The 22594-nt window shown below is 33.4% G+C and overlaps 1 protein-coding gene across 17 annotated transcripts in view; it reads left to right on the top strand.

Annotated features, from left to right (window-relative positions):
- The window catches only part of ZEB1 (zinc finger E-box binding homeobox 1), a 199542-nt gene that overhangs the window by 157699 nt on the left and 19249 nt on the right, over positions 1-22594 (top strand). For 9 of the 17 annotated variants that reach the window (XM_037740932.1, XM_017535405.2, XM_037740930.1 and 6 more), the window contains 2 exons: positions 7868-7930; positions 14801-14962. Coding sequence is in view for 8 of the 17 variants with exons in the window: in XM_017535405.2 (XP_017390894.1) it covers positions 7868-7930; positions 14801-14962 (225 nt within the window). In the remaining 9 variants the exon portion in view is untranslated. The remainder of the gene's footprint in view (positions 1-7867; positions 7931-14800; positions 14963-22594) is intronic. The other 8 variants (XM_037740934.1, XM_017535407.2, XM_017535409.2 and 5 more) reach the window with 1 other exon arrangement.

The raw sequence follows: 22594 nt of genomic DNA, 5'->3' as shown, positions 1-22594 counted from the left end.
TATTTGGCCATCTTGGAAAAACTCCCGACCTCATTTTTTTGTAAGATGTGAGATTGAGGTGAAGTTTCATTTCTTCATTATGGATGTCCAATTGTTCCAATACTGCTTGTTGAAAATACTATTTTTTCTCTATTGAATATACTTTGCATTTTTGTCAGAAATTAATTATGGGTCAGTTTCTGGACTTTGTTCTGTTCTGTTGATCTATATGTCCATCCTTTTGTCAATACCATGTAATCCTGATAACTGTAGCTGTATAGTAAGTCTTAAAATTGGGGGATGTTATTTCTCTAATTTTATTTTATTTTCAAAATCATTTTGGATATTATAGTTCCTTTGCCTTTTCATATAAATTTTAGAAAATTTTATATTAAAAATATTCATGCTGACATTTTTATTTGATTTGTGTTAAATATGCAGATCAATTTGGGGAGAATTGACATCTTTCTTAAAATGTTGAGGAGTCTTCCAATTAATGAAGATGGTGTGTACCTACATTTATTTAGCTTTTCTTTTTCTTCTTACATCAGTGTTTGATAGTTTCAGAATACAGATCATGTACACAGTTTGTTAAATTTACACCTACGGATTTCTTTTTTGGAGGTAAGAATGTGAACAGCTTGAAGTTTTTTTCTTTTAATTTGGTTTCCAGTTCATTGCCCATGTAGACAGTCTTGTTTTTTGCAAATAAAGATATTTTTATTTCTTCCTTTATAATGTGTATGCCTTTAATTCTTTTATTGACTTATTGCAAGATATCAAAAGTGGTGATAATGGACATTCTTGACTTTTTCTTAATCTTGGGGAAGAAAGCATAGCCTTTCTCCTTTAAGTATAATGTTAACTGAAGGTTTCTTATGGATACCCTTTATCAAATTCAGTAAGTTCCCTTCTATTCCTGGTTCACTGTGAGTTTTTAATCATGAATAAATAATTATTTTTCAAATGCTTTTTCTGCATCAATTGAAATGATCATGTGGTTTTACTTGTTTAACCTGTTAATATGGAGGAATACACTAATCAATTTCAACTACTGAATCAGGCTTTATTCCCTGAAAAGCCCCATTTGATCATTTTCTTTTTTATATTGCTAATATTTTATTGAAGATTTTTGTGCCAATGTTCATAAGGGATGTTGGTACATAATTTTTTTTTTATTTTTTTGGTACTATTGTCATACAGTTGTAGTATTAGAGTAATCCTGACCTTGAAATAAAATATTTAAGTTTGGTGTTATTTCTTCCTTAAATATCTGGTAAAATTTGCAAGTGAAACCAGTTAGGCCTGGAGTTTTGTTTTGTTGGAAGATTTTTAAAATTCAAGTTTTAAATATTTACAGGAATATTCAGGTTTTATATTCATCTTGGATGCGTAAAAGGAATTGATTTATTTTAGTTTTTTAGGTTTAGGTTTGAACAGTTGTTCAGAGCATTCCTTTATACCCTTCTAATATCTGCTGGTTCTACAGTGGCATTCTCTTTTCATTCCTAATAGTAGCAATTTGTGGCTTTCTTCTTTTTTTGCTTATCAATCCTACTAAAGTCTTACCTGTTGCATTGATCTTTTCAAAGAGCCAGCTTTTTGTCTCATGTTTTTTTTTTATTATTTTAATTTTATTGATTTCTGATTTTTATTACTTCTTTCTTCTTGCTTTGTATTTTGCTCCTCGTTTACTGTTTTTTTAATACACAATTTAGAATTTTGATCTGAGACCTGCTTGTATAGCACAAGCATTTAATGCTGTAAATTTCCCTCTATACGCTGTTTTAAGGACATTCCACAAATTTTGATGTGTTTTTTATTTTCCGTTTTGATCCATAGATCCTCTCTTAATGGTTTTATTAATTTCCAAGTGTTTGGAGATTTTCTTATCTTTTTCCTATTGACATCTGGTCATTGTGATCAAAGAACATACTTTATAGAATTTCAGTTCTTTAAAATGTGTTTTGTTTTATGACCTTAGAAATGGTGTGTCTATATGAATGCTTTATATACATTTGAGAAGAATGTGAATTCCATCACTGGGTTGAGCATTCTATAGATGTTATTTGGATCCAGTTGTTAATGTTCCCAAGTTCTTTTATATCCTTGCTAATTTTTTATCTGCTTATTCTGTCAGTTAATACAAGAGGAATATTGAAGTCTACGAGTATGTTGTGAATTTGTCTCTACTTTTTGTTTTGTTCATTTTTGCTTCACTTATTTTAAAGTTCTGTTATTAAATGCACACACATTTAACATTGCTCTATTTTCTTGGTAAATTGACTCATTATTTTTGTGCAATGTTTCTCTTGATTTCTGATAATTTTCTTAACTCTGAAGTCTGCTTTGTCTGATATTAATGTAATCATACCAGCTTTCATTTGGTTAATGAATTTTTCATAAAATTTTTTATCCTTTTACTTTTTAACTATGTTGTATTTGAAGTAATTTTTGTAGACAGCATATTAATGGAGATTGTTTTTATTATTTTTGGTCTATTCTGATAATCTCTGCCATTAATTGGTTTGTTTGGACCGTTTATATTTAATATAATGTTTGATGTTTGGATTTGGGTTTATTATTATTTGTTTTCTGTTTGTCTCTCATTCTTCTGGTCCACTTTTTCTCCCTTGTTTTGGATCATTTAAATATATTTTAGTATTCCATTTCAATTTATTTATTTTAGTTTTGACTGTATATCTGTGTATAGATTTCTTTTAGTGGTTGCTCTATGGATTAGAATATATATACTAAATTTTCGGTCTCTTTAGAATTAATATTTTACCATGCCAAGTGGAATCTATACATTTTTCATATAGGTCTTGTTATTCTCCCTCCTTTATTTTATAGTTGCCATATGTACTACATCATTTATCTTATTTTATTCCTGACATAAAGTGTTTCTAATTTCACCATCTTTATGATAGTCTTTTTTAGTAATTCTTTTAGAATAGCTCTGCTGACAATTAACTATACTGTTTTCTGAGAAAGTGTTTATTTTACCTTCATTTCTTAAGGATATTCTCATTGGATTTAGAAATTTCAGCTGACATTTTTTTTTGAAACATGTTCCACTTTCTTGTGGAATCCATGATTTCTGATAACTCTGTAGTCTTTTAAATCATTGATCCCTGTAATTATGTATTATTTCTGTGGCTCTTTTAGCATTTTTTAAACTAGCTTTCAGTGTTCGATTGATGAGTTTGAGCCTAGATTTGGGGGGCTAGGAGGTTACTGTTTGAGGTTCAGTTCTTAAATATGTTGGTTTATGTCTTTCACTAAATTTGGTAAAATTTTAAACATTATTTCTTCAGTTTTTTTTTCTGCTCTATAACTTTTCTTCTGAGACACCAATGACATGAAAGTTAGATATTTTACTATTGTCCCACATATCCTGAGACTCTTCATTGTTTAAAAAACATATTTATTCTGTCTTATTCAGAGTGGATAGTTTCCATTGATGTACTGTCAAGTTCACCAGTCTTTGCTCTCTTATCTCCATTTTACTATTAAGCCTATCCAGTGATTTTTAAATTTTTGGTTACTATAATTCTAACATTTTATTTTAGTTTTTATTTATATATCTTCCATTTGCTGAGACATTGTCTTTCCATTCTTTTCAACAGTGTTTACCATTACTTCTTGGAGCACTTTTATAATAGTTGTTTTAATGTCATAGTTTAATAATTTCAACATCTTTGTCTTCTCACGGTTGGCATTTTTTATCATATTTGCCTATGTGACTTGAGACTTTTCATAATTCTTCACAAGCTAAGTAATTTGAGATTATTTCAAGTATTATGAGACTAATAAGTTAAATAAAACTAATACTTTATTTAAATCCTATAGAGAATTTTGATAATTTTTGCTTAGCAGGCAGTTTATCCAGTTGTATTCAGGATGCGATCTTCAGCCAATGTATAGGTTGTGATTCCATAATTGGTTCAGTTTTCAAAGCCTTTGACATGCTGTTCAGATCTGTCTTTCATGTATCACCCAGTGTCCAATCTAGAACATGGGTAATTTTCTGTCCATACTTAGTACTTAGTTTCTCACAGTCTGTGATCAGTTTCACACATGAGAAGTTTGTCACTTTCCTGAGCCCCTCTCTTTCATGATCTCAGTACTTTCAGTTCCTGGGGACTCTGCTTTTCGGTCCTCTAGCCAAAACTCTGGTACTTCATTTACCTTACTTTGCCACATACTTCCTGCATCTATGCCTGTAGAAGAGCTGAAAGAAGACGGGGAGAGAAAGAGCTCAGTGGACTTTATATTATACTCTTAGGGTCACAGCTCCTCCTATTGGAGAGGAAGTTTTCCCTCCCTCAAAGTTTTAAACTCTTGCAGTCATCTGCTACTATCTTGAAGGCTATGGTACAAGAGAATAAAGGAGAAAAGGGCAGCTTTTTCTCTTCATTAAGCCTTTTCCTGCTTCTTGAGCCTAAACTAGAAGAGTTCTCCTAGAGCCTTCACTGCCATGCCTCAGGGCCCACTTTCAGGTTTTAAGCTCCCTTGAATCCGGGACAGGGGCTACCTTTTAAAAAAAGAAGAAAGAAAAAAGTAAGGAGGATCACTCTTTGCTACTCTGGCTACTCTGAATTCTTGTCATGTCATCTTCTCCAGTCACCTGCTGTGACCTACCCTTTAGAGTTTTTAAATAGCTGTTCTCTGCATTCTCCCCAGGTTTTATTAGCTACATGCAGTAGCAGACATAAGTGGTTTTTTTTTTTTTTTTTTGCTTTTTCCTTCTTAACTGGCTCTGACCTCAGGTATATATTTTTTAATCTTTAAGTTAATGGGTATTCATGGAGGTTGTGACTATTCATGGAGGAGTTATATTTGTTGTGACTTTGCTAGACAATTATACCACAAATATTTACATATATATTATAAATTTGAAGATACAGGAGTGGGAATATCAAGCCACCTAGAAAAGTATACAGTGAAACATTTCACTTCTAAAATTTGAACACTTTTAGGTTTGAATTCAAGAATCTTTTGGCATTCACTTTTTGGAGTTTTTCCTTAGCAGGAGCTGTAGAATGAGAATAGCAGAAAGCTGGCTCAGCGACAGCCTACAGAATGAGGGAGACGTGAACTGGCCTTTAAAAAAATCTGTGGAAGTTACTCAGACTGGTAATGGCTCTCTAGGCAGAGGAAACAACTTGAGAAAAGGTATAGAGAAAGTCCCCAACTTATGACATAAGGTTTAACATACGACTTTTCAACTTTACAATGGTGTGAAAGAAATATGTATTCAGTAGAAACAACACTCCAAGGACCCATATAACCATTTTTTTTCTCATTTTCAGTATGGTGTTTAATCAGTTATATGAGATTTTAATACCTTATTTTAAAATAGGCTTCATGTTAGATGATTTTGCCCAGCTGTAGATACTGTTAATTGTCTTAAACACCTTTAAGGTAGAGTAGGCTGAACTATGTTGTTCCGTAGGACAGATGTATTAAATGCATTTTGATATGATATTTTCCATTTATAATGGGTTTATCAGGATGTAACCTCATCATAAGTCAAGGAATACCTATACAGGTATAAATCTGCTTGGCATGTGTGGATATGTGTCAAAGAGGAGTAGACAAACCAGGAAAGGAAAATCTGATTGAGTTAGGCACTTACTGTGCCTTCTTAGAGGTTGCTATAAAATATTCCCATGAACAGACTTGAAATGGGTAAAAACACATGGGTGTGAATTTCAAAAAATACAAGCTTTTGAATTTAACACAGCATGTTTGCAGACACACTCATGCTAGTCCATAGGTGATGGAGAAAGAGCCTATCCCCAGGCAGGATTTTTTGCAGTGTTAAAGGCCAACATTAGGATGTTTTCTGTTTTTTTAGGCACCATGGTCTTAGTTGTTCAACCAAAACTCCAGCCCCAATAATGAAAAAAATTAGACTTCTCATTTTTAAATTGTGGAAAATAGATCTGGGAGTAGATTCTGAAGTATATTAAATACTCATCTCAGGAGACTAGATTTTATGTCAACGAGGGATGAAGAAATGAAGAAACAAATAAATTATTTAATCAAATTGTACTTTTAAAATTACCTATAATACTTATAAGTAGACAAATTAGCAATGTCCAAAAATGTCATTTTAACCTTTAATATCAATGTCATATTCCATCTTACCAGGTAGTAACTCTGGCTGTTATGATTTTCATTTTAGAAGAATATGGAACATAGGTATACTATAATCAGTAACTGTATTACCATCATATAATTACCCAGTTGGCATACTGTTTATTATTTTAAGAAGACATCGGAGTGGGAAAAAAAGGGGTGCTTGAGGTTTGCAAACACTTAGCAAACACTGGTGTTTATCTGACAGCGTTGTAAACACTTTACCAGGAATTTTTAAATTGTCATTTTACTGGTGAAAAGTAGAAAATGAGACTTTCAGCAGAAGTTAATCTCATCATTATCTACCTAAAACAGTGTTTTTTACATTGATCTAAAGAGGTTTGTGCACAGTTTAACTGTTTTTCATATATGATCATCTTTAAATACTAGTATGAAAGTTAATGAGTAAAGAAACTGCTGAATAAATTCACCCAGTAATCCAAGGCACTTAAAAGAAATACATGCTGTTATGCGATGCAAAGATTTTACTTGATTAGTGCTCTCTTTCTTAATTTAACAATCAAACCTAGGATAAATCTAAACCAAGATTTTTTGACTGACATATTCAGTGCAATTTGATTAGGGTACAGATAACTACACTCTTTCAGTGTGACTGTATAAGTATTCTGATCATGATTATGACATATACTCTCTGCTATCTGTTAGAAAAGAACCATTTTTAACTTATTCATGCCTTTCATATATGCACATGTTCTTAATAAAGTATTATAATAAAATGCATTTGAATGTATAAAACATACTTTTTGCTTGCCAGAAAAGCATACCTTTACTTATAATACAAAATATTTATTTTGAACCTATGCTGTATGAAATGCTACAGATACCCCACTATAAATGTAGAGGTAGCAGGGGAAGATGACAGATATCTAAAAATATTTGTTAGTACCACTATGTTGTTGATTACTACTTATCAGTAATTAGAGTAATGAATAAAGTGAAAGAAAAAGCATTACGCCTTAAGTGTTTACTTTGGGCACAGTAACATTCAGCTCAGTCTTCTTTCTAGTTTTTTGGTACCCTAGTTAAACAAGCAAGAGCGTAATGGAAAGTGGGCTTTGGAACCAGTCAGACCTGCATTTATATTTCATTTCTGCCACCTAATAGCTGCATGTCTATGGGCAAGTTTTTTAACTTATAAAGTAGGTTGCTACAAAGGTTAAAAGAAGTAAGTTACAAAGCTCTTAGCACAGAGCCTAGAACCTGGAAATTTGTGCTTTAGAGAAGAAATAAAAATATATAATTCTACCATCTATAGGTAGAGCTCTTTTCCCAATATACTACTAAAATTCCAGTTTGCTTATAATCCTAAAATATGTATAATTCCAGAATATCTAATCTTTACTGCTTTTACTTCTCAAAGCTATTTTTGTGAGTTTGATTAAACTGTCCACTTGATTTCTTTAAACAGCTTTACCTTTCAAGGACACATTGCCATATTTATAAAAGGAAAAAAATCCAAATTAAATATAATCTGTAATGAAAGTTTCCTTTTCAGATTTTGGGAAGTTAAAATGTTTGTGACACCTGGATTTAAAAAAAAAATTATTGATACATAATAGCTGTATATATTTGGTGTGATACCTGTGATATTTTGATATATGCATACAATGTGTAATGATCAGATCAAAGTAATTGGGATATCCAAAACTTTAAACATTTGTCTTTCATTTGTGTTAGGAACACTATAGATCTATTTTGATTTCTTCTTCTTTTATTTCAGCAGGAAAGGAAGGGCAAGAAATCCTGGGGCCTGAAGCTCAGGCAGATGAAGCAGGATGTACAGGTACTCTCCTGCTATTTTCTTTCATACCGTAGTCTTTAAAGGAGATCTTTTGTGTCACTGATTTTGCTTTTGTGAGTCCTGAATTTAGTCCATTTCCTTCTGTCTTACTTTCCTTAAATGTTTCAGTACTTTGGCGTATGGTACACTACATAAAAAGAAGTAAATATTCCTTAAATACGGCATAACTTACAGATTCATATTATGTGGCAGATTTTCCATTCTATAAGAACGACAGGTATAACCTACAAATAATCCAAAAAAATAAGTGTTTGAATAATTTGAACTTGTATCAAGTTTTTGATATGCAGTTATAGAAATGCAGGTCTAACTTTTCAGTTTCATTATTAGTTTACCAGGATCTGCTTTGAATTGCCCACAGGACAGAAAGCAGAAGAAAATAGAAAAAGCAAATATGGATTATCTATAAATCAGATGAGAATCATGAATATTGATGAGTTTAATAAACATGTCACAGCAAACAGAATCAAAATTTTTTCTTAAAATTTCTGTGATTGAAAAAGGGTAAAATGAAGTTGTAGTAAACAAGGAAATTTGCTTCTAGGTGACTAAAAAGTACATACTCCCTGAGACTTAAGGCTATTCCTCTGTAATGGATTCAGATCAGATTTAAGAAGCAAAAGAGTAAGTGGAAAAATTAAATCAGATCTTATGTATAGTAATACCAGCCAGTTTTTATTGTGTTCCCTAAGATGACCAAAACTGTTAGAATGTCACCTTCAAAAATGAATTCCAAATTATTAAAACATTTCCTCTAAATGTTATACTTAAAAGTAATGTAATAGTACTTTGTATATTCAATCATAAATTAAATATTTCTGTCATACAGTTTTCATTACATTTTCTTTTTCCTTCTCTTCTATGGGTTATCATTTATAGATTGTTTTTTACTATGAAGTGCATTTTAGGAATATTTCATAAAGGCTTACAGATTATCTTTCATTAGGTAAGATGAGTATGGTTCATCGCCAACAAGTGTCCAGATTAGATTTTTATCTGTAACATAAACATTAGCACTCCTATGCTTGTCAGTCATTTCTGTAAAACAGAGTAAATCTTTTTGCTATTATTAAAAGTGAATTCCAGATTAATTAAATAATAATGGAGTACGTGATAATTTGTGGTGCCTATAGCCTACGATTTTATATTTTGCCCCTAACTTAGTTCTGTGTAACTTGCCTGAATAATGTATTCAGATATGCTTGTTATCAAATATTTGCCGTGCTAAGCTATAGAATATGTAAAATATTTAAGCTGGACATTTGTGAGTAGTAATACGGTAGTATTAATAAACATAAGAGTACACTAATTACTTTTACCTAATATTAAACTTTGATGACTTATATTACCAGAGTTACAGAAGACTGCCCTTCTAGGTAAAATGCTATCCAAAAAGATACTCAAAGGATGGTATTTTATCTGACAGGCTGCTCTTCACTATAAAAATAAATGAATTATTTCAGTTTGAACTACTGAATAGTATGTAAATTTCCTTCAAAATAATTGCATCTGGAAAGCAGAGTAACCTTCTCAAATTTGTGTGTAACCAGAGTTGCTGCTGAAATGTAAAATCTCCCCCATATACAAGATGATGATCCCTGCTGCATTATTTCCCTGGAACATGGGGAGTTAGGAGTAAGTAAACTTCTATTAAAGCTCCAGTGAGTGTAGCTTTAAGAAAAGAAGGATAGAAATTTAACTTTTGAGACTTGAGCAGTTAAACTGTAAAATTATGTTATGCCTTTGCTTTTGTTACTTCCTTGACTTCTGGGGAATAATATGCTGACAAAGTGAGCGAAAACATTGTACAGAGGCCGCCATCATTAGTTCAGAATGTTGTCAGATATTTTTTATAGCAGACTTCCTTTTGCAGCTCATGAAGTTAAGGAGCTATAGTCTGAACTTAGTAGTCAGAGTAAAAAACTCATTTAAAATATCCTTTGTTCCTTCTGAGCATCTTTTTTGTTTATGTAATTTATAATTTTAGACAGTTTCAAAAATGGAGGGTAAAGGTAAGAGGAAGCCTGAGGACACTTTATTCAGGATGGAAAAAACAGACAGACAGATAGTTAGATAATTGATAAATAATGAAATTTTAAAATATTCAGTGTTTATTTAAATATTTGCTCTCTGAAATTTGTATTTATAGTCATATAATTCTATACTTTGATAGTCAATTTTGAGTTTTGTCATATTCAAAGAAAACCCATTTACATTTTATGCTCTGTGACTTGCTTATCTCTAATATCTAATAAACTTAAAGTTTATCATCTGAAGACAGGACGTTTGCTTGTGTTTGACCTTTTTGAGATATGCATTTCCCAACACTTTAAATTTTAAGAAACTGCAGAAATTCTGGTCTCAGTTTGAAATTGGGCTTGGTAAATGTGGGTTCATAGAGATAGCATGTAATTTAATGGAAAGATCTCAGATTTATACCTGACACCTAATACCAACTTGTCTTCTCTAATAGTAATACATTTCCTCTAATTTTTTATTGAGAAAAATTTTAATTGTACAATTATAATGTTTATCTTGTAGAACGTCTTAAAGGTATAAATAGCTAACAATTACATGGTACTTACTACATACCAGATACCCTACTAATAAGTACATTACTATATTAACTCATTTAATCCTTACAACAACCGTAAGAGCTACTGTTGCCATATAAATTTTATAGGATATAAACTAATTATATACTGCCTCACAAATTTCTTAATGGATATAATAAAATTTTTCACTTTAAATGTCAGTAGTTACAATTTCTGGCATAGGAAAACATTGACATTTTAACATCTCTCTTACAGATGAAATCCACAGTATATTAATACCTATTCTTTTTTAAAAAATGTGAAAATGCTCTTTAAGAGTAAGAAATGTTATGTCATAATGTTTACTTTTTGAGCTCATATTTCCAGTCTATATACAATATAGAATTTTTTGCAAACATATATTTCCTGTTTGAAGGTATTTTTGTCAACTGTCATATATCTTTACAAGAAAAATATGTGTATAAATTAAAATTTCTTGTAATTTCCAAGGACCACAAAGATCTTAATTTTTTAGAAAATTTATGGATTTATTATTGAATTATTAGTTCATAGTTGATCACAACATAAGTATATTTTAAATTTTAATAATTATTAAAGAAAACTTAGTGGAAATAAGATTAAAGGAGCTAATGCTTTTTTAAATTACTTCGTAAATAGTAATTGTAATGGCTTAATATTATCTCTAGAAGAAAAAGTGTTCATCATTCTGTTTCTATTTTTTAGCATTGAGATAACTGTATTCTCAAAAAGATGAAATAAAATTTTATGTTACAACTGAGTTGCTCAGTTTTTATGCATCTTCAAATATAATGCCAAAAGTTACAGTTATTTGTCAGTGAAAATATAATGTCCTTCCAGCTTATACTTTTAAGTATTTCTTCAATTTTGTCTAAAACAAAAATTTAAGGCCATCTAATTTGCAAAAAGATTCATTTCCCAGTCATTAGAATAATCTATTCTCTCATTTTCTGGGACATATACCAGAAAGACTTTACCAATAGTTATTTATCAAAGGACTAATGATACCTGTTTTGGGCTTTAAATTTTTTTTTTCTCACAGTGACTTTGTTTAATATATTCAGAAATGGTTGAGGAAACAAATACTATTAATTTCAGTATCTTTTACAAGTATATTTCCATGAAAAACACTTTTATTACATGAACTGTATTTTGATCAATACCTTATTAGTTCACCCAATTTCTGGAAAATTTCCAGTAACCTACCTAGCAAAGCCAGTTATCACCATCACACCAGTCAGCCAAGTCAGACTTACTTTCTGTCAGGAAAAAAAAGCATGTCTTCATTTTTTGAACTCAGTGTGTCAATACACATTTTGAGGAATTTTATAAAATCTCATCAATAAAGAAATATATGAGGGATATATTAAAAATACAAAAATTAGTCAGGCGTGGTGGTGCAAGCTTGAAATCCCAGCTACTGGGGTGGCTGAGGCAGGAGAATCGCTTGAACCTGGAAGGCAGAGGTTGCATTGAGCTGAGATCATGCCATTGAACTCCAGCCTGGGTAACAAGCAAAACTCAGTCTCAAAAAAAAAAATAAATTAGTAATGAAGAAAACATAAAGTATAAGTAAATACATCTTATAATAATACTAATTAGTAAAGTCAAGATTAATATTATATAGATCTAATTGAATAGGTATGTTATAAAAATTTTTATCTCCAAATGTGTACATTTAGACCTAATCAACATATTAGGAAAGCTAGAATTTATTGAAGTAGCAAAATTCATGTATAAAATGTAGATCATGCAGTTCTGAAAAGTGTATACTATTTAAAAACTCATTATTCCAACAGCTAGCACACATACAATTTTTATTAGGATGTAGAAAATATAAACGTAAGATGGAGATTGCTTAATTGAAATATTTTATAATTTGATAAAAATAATTTTAGCTATCTTAGCAACTCTACATGGAATCTGTAAGAAATCACAGAAAATATGAATTTCATTTATGACTTCTATCTAGTTTAAATTGAAAATTTGAAATTGCTTTGAAAAGAATGCCACTGATTTGTTCTGCTTTAGCTTTTCAGAAATGCTTATTGTTCTACCTAATGACAGATCCTAGGAATGATGTTTGAGAATATTATTTGCTGTGCTCTTATCAGTCTCCTTAATTTTTAAATAACAGGGGGGATCATTTAAGGAAAATTACCCTCACTCCCTCTGGCCATATTATATAGTTAATGTCAGCTTCCCAACCAGAACCAACATACTCCCATTTCAGTTGTGCTTTATCCCTAATGGAAATTCATGTAAACAGGAAAGCCCAGAAAACCTATAGTGATTCTATATTGCCTTGATTTGTTAGTAAAAAAGATTTTCCTGGCCGGGTGCGGTAGCTCACCCCTGTAATCCTAGCACTTTGGGAGGTTGAGGAGGGTGGGTCACGAGGTCAGGAGATCTAGACTATCCTGGCCAAAATGGTGAAACCCCATCTCTACTAAAAAATACAAAAATTAGCTGGGCGTAGTGGCACACTTCTTTAGTCCCAGCTAGTTGGGAGGCTGAGGCAGAAGAATTGCCTGACCCCGGGAGGCGGAGGTTGCAGTGAGCCGAGATGACGCCACTGCACTTCAGCCTGGCACCCGGCCACAGAGCAAGACTCTGTCTAAAAAAAAGAAAGATTTTCCTTAGTCAGTATTTCGAACTTTACTCCTTTGGCACCCTGGAGGACTTTATACTCCAAGCAGTATACCATAATCCTGTCATGGATGGAATGACCTGACATGAAGAATATGCCTTTTCTCTCTCTCTCTTTTTTATTTTATTTTTTAAAGAAAGTGAGAACAAGGGCTACTGTGAAAAAGGGATAAGTAATGACATGAACTAGATATTGCAGTTCTTGGTACATAGCAAATGCTAAATAATTGATAGCTATTGGCTGTATTAAAAAGGAGGAAAAAGAATTTATGGATCACCATTTGTTACTGCCATTGGTTCTCAGGTTTTTAACAGCAGTCACCCTGATGAAAATAGTTACCACTACAGTGCAGGAGATTTAGCAAGATTGTTTTAATAACCATCAAACAAACAGATGCCTGTACATCACCATTTTAATTTGGCCAAACTTCAGCCTGTTGGGAAGTGCTGTTTTACTAATTTAGGCCTGACAGTTCAGTCAAAGTCTATAAAGAAGTCATCCCTGAGGCATTTGGGAGTCATACTAAGGCACTGCAGTTACGAGCATGGAGTAGACACTCTTCTCTGGAGCCAGTGGAAGAAATGGAGGAAAGCCATAGGGCAGCAATACTGCTTTAAAAACTCGGCAGCACTCTGGGCTGCCTTCTCAAAGTATAAGAAAATAATTCAAGAAAAGTTGCCTCCACCTTAATCCTACAGTTAAACATTTACTGAGGCAGAAATAGAGAAAGAATGGCGTTGTTTTATATGAGTACTAAAGGAGCTAAGAAATAATATTCATAGATTTAATACCCTTTGCCGCTTATTATAAATCTTTGTACCTATAGGTAATTAATAGAAACTGTCTTCTAAGCAGTCATATAACTGAACTGAACTTCGGGGTGGTTTATATGAGAATGATTCAGATTTCAAGTACAGCGGGCCCCTCATTATCCGTGGGGGATAAATTCCAAGATCTCCCGTTAAGTGTCTGAATTACTTATATATACTATACTTTTTCCTATACATAGATACCTATGATAAAGTTTAATTTATAAATTTGACACAGAGTTTGCAACAAAAACTAATAATAAAGTACAGTTATAACAATATGCTGTAATAAAGTTAGGTGAATGTGATCTTCTTTGCTCTCAAATTACTTATTGCACTCTGTTCACCTAATTCCAGGCTGCAGTTGACTACTGGTAACTGAAACCATGAAAAAGGAAGCCACAGATAAGGGGGTGTCTATTGTCCAACTTTAAATATTATGATACAACAGGTTGCTAAGAAGGTGACCTTTTACAACTAAAGTTTTATTTTTTTCTTTGCTTTATCATTAATTGAGAAAGAATTCAGTCAACTATATTGCCTTCTCTATGTTTTATTAGTAAAATGCAATAGAAGTATGTATGACTTTAACATTGAAAGGGATATTGTGAGAATTTCAGACATAACAGTTTAAACTTACAAAGCAAAGAGGTATCTTAATAGATTACAATGAAATAGTGGAATTCATTTTTAAATTTCAAGAAATATTTTCTACAGATTCAAGAACAATCATGTTCTCTCAAGACAATCCCTTATTTAGAAAACCTTTGTAACAACTTAGTAGTGAGATTGCTTTCTTAAAAGTATGCATTTCTTTTAGTAAAAGATGATGAATGCGAGTCAGATGGAGAAAATGAGCAAAACCATGATCCTAATGTTGAAGAGTTTCTACAACAACAAGACACCGCTGTCATTTTTCCTGAGGCACCTGAAGAGGACCAGAGGCAGGGCACACCAGAAGCCAGTGGTCATGATGAAAATGGTAAATGGAGCTTAACAGTCGTGTTTCTTTCCCTCTTTAAAGGATTATTACTTCTTCCATTCTACTATGGGAACCTGCTCTACTATAGGGAACATTTTTGAGGACCAAAAACTTTGTTACAGGTGCCTATAGAGAGTAATCTGTTTTATTAATGGAACACTATGATGACAAAACAGTAATAAATCATTAGCTATTCATGTATTGTAGTAATGCCACTGCCTGTGAAATGCTTAGAACAGTGTCTGGACATCAATTTCCATTTACTTACATGGCAGTAGGCAGTAGAGTGAGAACTAGCGTAACTCTTACTGCCCTTTGATTCTTTTCCACTATTCTTTTAGCAAATAAAAATATGGTTGTCTGCTTTAAACCAGAACATACTAATTTGGAGACAGTGGTTTTTCTGAATCTGCCTTAGTCCACTCTGTTATGAACGGTCAGTGTACAGAGTGTGGAAAATACAATAAAAATGTGTTCAGACTCTCCTGAGAAGAAATAGGCTGTGTTACAGTTTTGGAGGAAAAAACTTCTTTCACCAGAAGAAACTAGGTTATCAAATAAATGAAAGGGAAATAGAAAATTTTAATATATATATGTATCTATGTAAAAATTTTTATGTGACAAAAGGCTTTCAAATAGCCTCACTGAAAGGAAACAATGAAACCTAAAGAAATGATCCATTACATATATATATCTCTAATAAAGGTTAAACCTTTTAAAGTTCGTTAGGTCCACATAGTAAAATCTAAAAATCGAGGAACCGCCTGTTCTAAATTAGTAAACAGTTGGATTATAGAATAAGTAGTTGAAACTTATTACTTGCAGATATTTAATGTAATTTAATTAAATGCTAATAAAATATTTTTAAGTATTCTGTCATATCAGCATTTGTTTACATATTCCTTTTTATAACCAAATAGTATTCAATTATGTGTATATGCCACATTTTTTTCATCTATTTATCCATTGATGGACACTGAGGTTGATTCCATATCTTCGCCATTGTGAATAGTACTGTAATAATAGCATGGGGATCCAGGCATCTCTTTGATATACCGACTTCCTTTGGATAGATACCTAGTAGTGAAATTGCTAGATCATATAATTGTTCTATTTTAAGTTTTGTTTTTTTTTTTTTTTGAGAAATCTTCATACTGTTTTTCACAGTGGCTGTCCTAATTTTCATTCCTAACAACGTTTTTAGAGTTCCCTTTTTTCCACATCTTCACATCATTCATTACTTTTTATAGCAATTCTAACTGGGATGAAATGATACATCATTGTGCTTTTGATTTGCATTTCTCTAATGATTAGTGATGGTGACCATTTCTTCATATATCTGTTGGCCATTTGGATGTCTTATTTTGGGAAATGTTTATTCGTGTCCTTTGCCCAATTTTCATTAGGATTATTTGGGGTTTTTTTTTAAATCTGTTGAGTAGTTTGTGCATTCTGCATATTAGTCCTTTGTCAGATGAGTAGTTTGCAGATATTCACTCTGTTGTTTCCTTTTCTATACAAAAGCTTTTTAGCTTAATATAGTCCCATTTGTCTATTTTTGTTTTTGTTGCGTGTGCTTTGGAGGTCTTGGCAATAAAATCTTTGCCTACACCAATGCCTTGAAGTGTTTTCTGTATTCTTCTAGTACTTTTATAGTGTTGTGTCTTAAATCTTTAACTTATCTTGAGTTGATTTTTGTATGTGGTGAGAGATAGGGGTCCAGTTTCATTCGTCACATATTAATACTCAGTTTTCCCAGCACCATTTATTGAAGAGTGTTTCCTTTTCCCAGTGTATGTTTTTGGTGCCTTTGTTGAAAATCAAATGGCTGTTAATAATGTGGATTTAATTCTGAGTTCTCTATTCTCTTCCACTGATCTATATGTCCTTTATACCAATGCCATGCTGTTTTGATTACTATAGCCTTGTATTATATTTTGAAGTCAGGTATTACAGTGTCTCCAGCTTTGTTCTTTTAGCTCAGGATTGCTTTGGCCATATTGGGCTTTTGTGGTTCCATAAAAATTTTAGGATTTTTTCTACTTATGTGAAAAATGCCATAGATATTTTGATAGGGATTGCAATGAATCTGTACTGGCAATATGATCACTTTAATGATGTTAATTCTTTTGCTTCATGAGCATGGGATGTCTTTCCATTTACTTGTGTCTTCTTTCATCAATGTTTTGTAGTTTCTTTTGGGGCAGTCTTTTATCTCCTTGGGTAAATTTGTCCCTAGGTATTTTACTTTTTTGTAGCTACTGTAAATGAGATGGCCTGCTTGATTTCTCGTGTAGTTCATTATTGCTGTATGGAAAAACTGCTGATTTTTTATGTTGCTTTTGTATCCTGCAACTTTGAATTTAATTAGCATATCCAAGAGTTTTTTTGGTTGTGTCTTTAGGTTTTTCTAGATATTAGATCATATAATCTGCAAAGACAGACTATTTGACTTTTTTCCAAATTGGACGCCTTTTATTTCTTTATATTGCTCAATTGCTCTGGCTAGGACTTCCAATACTGTGTTGAATAGGAGTATGAAGGAGTGGAAATCCTTTTCTGGTTATGCTTCTTAGGAAGTCTGTCAGCTTGTTCCATGTAGTATGTTGTTTGTTAGCTGTGGTTTTGTCATATATGGCTTTTAGTATGTAGAGGTGAACCATCCTTGCATCCCTGGGATAAATCCCACTTGATCATAGTGCATTATCTTTTTGATGTGCTGTTAGGTTTAGTTTGCTAATAGTTTGATGAGGATTTTGTGTCTATATTCATCAGGGATGTTGACCTGGATAGTTTTCCATTTTTTGCTTCATCTTTCTCTGGTTTTGGTATTAAGACAGTGCTGGACTTACAGAATGAATTAGGAAGAATTCCCTCTTTAATTTTTTTGAATAGTTTGAGGAGAACTAATATTAGTTATTTTTTGATAGTTTGGTAGAATTCAGCAATGAACCCCTCCCATCCTGGACTTCACTTTGTTGGGAGATATTTATTATGGATTCAGTCTCATTATTCATTATTGGTCTGTTCAGGTTTTCTATTTCCTTCTAATTTAATCTTGGTAGGCTGTCTGTGTCCAAGAGCTTATCCATATCCTCTAGGTTTTTCAGTGTTTTCATGTACAGTTGTTCATAATTGTCTCTTTTATATTTCTGTGGTATTAGTTGTAAGTCTTCTTTTTTATTTTTTATTTGCATCTTCTCTGTTCTTTTCTTATTCTAGCTAGTGGTTTATCAGTTTGGTTACCTTTTCAAAAACTTAACTTTTCTTTTGTTCTTTGTAGTGTTTTTTAGTCTCCATTTCATTTATTTTGTTCTGATTATTATTTCTTTCCTTCTACTAATTTAGGGTTTGTTCCTTTCTAGTTCCTTGATGCACATTGTTAGATTATTTATTTGAAATGTTTCTATTTTTTGATGTAGGTATTTATTGCTATATACTTACTCTTAGTAATGCTTTTGCTGTATTTCATAGGTGTTGGTATGTTCTGTTTTGATTTTAATTTTCATTTAGAGAAATTTTTAAATTTCCTGCTTAATTTCTTCCTTGACCCATTGGTGATTCAGAAGCATGTTGTTTAATTTTCATGTGTGTGTACTGTTTCCAGAGTTCCTCTTACTATTAAAATCTAGTTTTACTGCATTGTGGTCTAAAAGCAACTTGATATGATTTTGATTTTTAAAAATTTGTTGAGCCTTGTCATGTGTGCCAGCATATAGTCTATCCTAATGTATGTTCTATGTGCTGATGAGAAGAATATGTATCCTTTAGTAGTTGGATAAAATGTTCTGTAAATGTCTCAGGTCCATTTGGTCTAAAATGCAGTTTAAATTCAGTGTTTCTTTGCTAAGTGTCTTTCTACATGATCTGTCTAATGCTGATAGGGGTGTTGAAGTCCCTAACTATTATTGTATTAGAATCTCCCTTCAGGTCTAATAATACTTCATTTATGTAACCAGGTACTCCAGTGTTAGGTGCATATATGTTAAGAACTGTTATATCCTCTTACTGAATTGATTGCTTTGTCATTATGTAATGACCTTCTTTGTCTCCTTTTACTGTTTTTGACTTAAACCTGTCTCATCTAATTATAGCTACTCCTGCTCACTGTGGTTTCCATTTGTGTGGACATCTTTTTCTATCCCTTTACTTTCTATCTATATGTATCTTTATAGGTGAGATGAATTTCCTGTAGGCAGCACATAGCTGGGTCATAGTTTTTATCCATTCAACCAATCTGTAGCTTTTAAGTGGAAAGTTTAATCCATTTAGATTATTATTATTGATATGTTAGAGCCTATTCCTGTCATTTTATTTATGGATTTCTGGTTGTTTTGTATATATCATTCGTTCCTTTCTTTTTTACTGATTGTGGTTTGGTAGTTTTCTGTAGTTATAACATTTGAGTTCTTTGACTTTCTTATTTGTACTTGCTGTACCGGTGGGTTTTATATCTTCATGTGTTTTCATGATGGTAAGAGATTTTTGTGTCGCTTCCAGGGATAAGATTTAAACATTTCTTACAGGGCCAGTCTAGTGGTTATGAATTCTCTCGGCTTTTACTTTTGTTTAGGAAAGACCTTATTTCTCTTTCATTTATGAAGTGTAATTTTGCTGAGTATAATATTCTTGGCTGGCATTGAGAAGATCTTTTTGAATTGAATCTATTTGGGGTTTGCTGAGCTTTCTCTATCTGGATGTCTAAATCCTTTGCTTGGCTTGGGAAGTTTCTCACTATTGTTTCATTAAATAGATTTTCTATCCCTTTTCTTCCCTCTTTGCCTTCTTTTCTGTCCCTTTTCTTTCCTCTTTGCATCAAAAATTCAAATATTTGGTTACTTTATAGTTTATTATATGCCTTGCAGGCTTTGTTCATTGTTTCTTCATTTTTTCTTTTTTCTTTGACTAGGTTATTTTAAAAGACCTATCTTCAAGTTCTAAAATTCTTTCTTTTGTTTTACCTAGTATATTGCTGAAGCTTTCAGATATTTTTTGTCTTTCATTCAATGAATTCTTCAGCTCCAGAATTTGTTAGTTCTTTTTTATGATACTTATCTCTTTGGTAAATTTCTCATTCATATCCTGATTTGTTTTTCTGGTTTCTTTGTGTTGCTTTTCTGTGTTTCCTTGTATTTCACTTAGCTTTTTAAAGATCATTATTTTGAATCTTTTTCCAGGATTTCATAAATTTATTTTTGATTGGAATCTGTTGCTGGATATTTATTGTATTTCTTTGGAGGTATCACATTTCCTTCCTTTTTCATGTTTCTTGTGTTCTTACATTGATACCTACACATCTGGTATAATAGTGAATTATTCTAGTTTTTTTTGGATTTGCTTTCATGGGGGAGGACTTTTTCTGAAGATATATCCATGCTGTTGGTTGGGTAGGGCACTTTGGCTTTGATTCTGGGTGTGTATGGTAGTGTAATTCTTGTGTGATATCTTTGGTTATAAATAGTGCAAGTAGGGTCTGTGATTTCCTCATTGTCTTAGGGTGCAATTGTTAATGGAGGCTGAGGTGAAGTTTAGCTGGGATAGGGATGCCAGGTCGACCATTCCTTGGGCCCTAGTGGTGGCAGTAACAGACTTATGGTACCTGTCCTTTAGACCACAGGGTGGCATACTGACACCTTGTTTTAGCAGGTCCAGTGGTAAGCTGGGCAGTTGAGCTGGTTCTCGGGCTTCTGGGCAGCGAATGTCACTTGGGCAACAGCAGTAGCAGTGGCAGGACAACCCTCTGGTTCCGTAGTGGTTCACACTGGTGTTGCAGTGATTGCAATGGGCTGGGTGGGTCAATCCCCAGGCCTGCATGTTGTGCATGCAGGACAGTGCCAGCTGTGGTGATATGATAGTAGCAGGTTGGGTGGACCCAACCTCAGGCCTCTAGGAGGAGTGTTCAGGTGACAGTGTTGGACTGGGCTGGGTAATCCCCATGTCCCTGGAAAGCATGCTCTGGAACTGGGCAGGAGGTAAGCTGGGCCAGATGGACCTGTCCTCAAGCCCCTTGGTGGTATGTGTAGGCATTGGCTATGATGGCAAGGGCAGGATGATACCAGGCCACCAGAAGAGTGCTCAGGTAAGGACATCAGTGGTTACACTGTGGTCTTCCTACTAGGGAGGGCAAGGTTGCTCTCAGTGGCAGCAGCTATAGAGAGGAAGCTGGAAAGTATGTGCTTTAGCCCCAAATAGCAGCTGTGGATGGGACAGCCTGTCCTTAGGGCCCTTATAGTAAATTCAGTGGCAGCTCAGCTGCTGAGGAAGTTGGGGTCACTGCCAGTGGCTAGCACTTTGTCCCCAGTGGTGGCAGCAATCTGTTGGGGAATCTGTCCTTGGGGCATGTAAAAGTATGTGCAGCAACTCTGCTAGGGATGATAATGGTCACTGCCAATGGCTCACACTTCAGCCCTGGCAGCCGCAGCCAGCATCAGTGGTGGTTGTGAAGTGGGGTATGTCAGTGGGGCTCCAGGCATGTGGAGATGCAAGGGCTTTGGGTGCCAGAACAGGATGCAGTCTGGTGGGGGTTGGGCTCTCAAAATAGTGCTATGCTGCAGCTACTTAGAATTCAGAGGGTATTCAGACCCAGCATAAGCTGTCTTCGGAGCAATATTGTCATGTGGTCTCCAGGTACCTCCCCTGTATTAGTCTCAGAGCCTACAGTGGTCAAGGGGTTCTCCCATAGCTAGGTCTGCAGGAGTCCATGGTGGGAATGTGGACCCCTAGGAGTCTCTCACTTACTCTTTCCCTGCATTATAGAGAGCCTTTGCAGGTTGCCTCACTTCCTTCTTCCTTACTTAAGGTGTTTCCTGTCACTTTTCTGTTGAATTCCAGTGTCCTTTCTTAGATGATCTATGTGAAGTGTGATTACCTACTGATTATTTTGGTTCTTCCTTGTAGAGAAGGTGAGTTCCAGATACCTCTTTTCAGCCATCTTGAAGCCCCTATTGCCACATATTTGACTAGTTATTTAGCATTTAGGTGCTCAGTCTATTATTTGCAGCCTGGTCCTTTAGCAAGACATTTAATTTATATAGACTTGAATAAAGGTAGTATATGTTTAGAAAGAACTTGGAAATTTTATGAAATTATCTTTGGTGGTTTGTTTTTCTATAGTGAATTCAGAATGAAAGTAGAAATGATATTTACAAAAAGATTTCACCTAGTAACTTATTTCATTGAAGAAATGTCCAATATGGAAAACTACTCTTAGTTAAATTATAATAATTGGCAAAATATTACATTTTAGGATTGTCAGGTTTAGACAGCTCCAAGTGTAAAAATAAAGTTCATTCAGTAAACTCTAATTTATTCAGAATGCCTTTGTTTTCTAAAAGCTATATATATTCATACATATACAGTTACATAGCAGATTTGCCAGTGTATTTCAATAGGGGAAATTGCAAGCAGGGTCATGCAAGGGACGTGTTTTATGTAGCAGGCTTAGATCTGGCCCCCATCACTCTTTCCTCCCCCACCTCACAGGCACTCTTTTTGGCCTAAATTCAGTCCTATGGCCACACCTACCTGCAAGGGACTCTTGGAAACATAGTCTGTATACCATTTACTCTTTGATGACAGTGACTTGGTAGTTTCATTTTCAAAATCAGAGGAATAAACATTAAATAAATAATA

Source organism: Cebus imitator, unplaced genomic scaffold, assembly GCF_001604975.1.
Source record: "Cebus imitator isolate Cc_AM_T3 unplaced genomic scaffold, Cebus_imitator-1.0 Scaffold92, whole genome shotgun sequence".
Taxonomy (NCBI): Eukaryota; Metazoa; Chordata; class Mammalia; order Primates; family Cebidae; genus Cebus; species Cebus imitator.
This window is presented reverse-complemented; position numbering and strand designations above follow the sequence as displayed.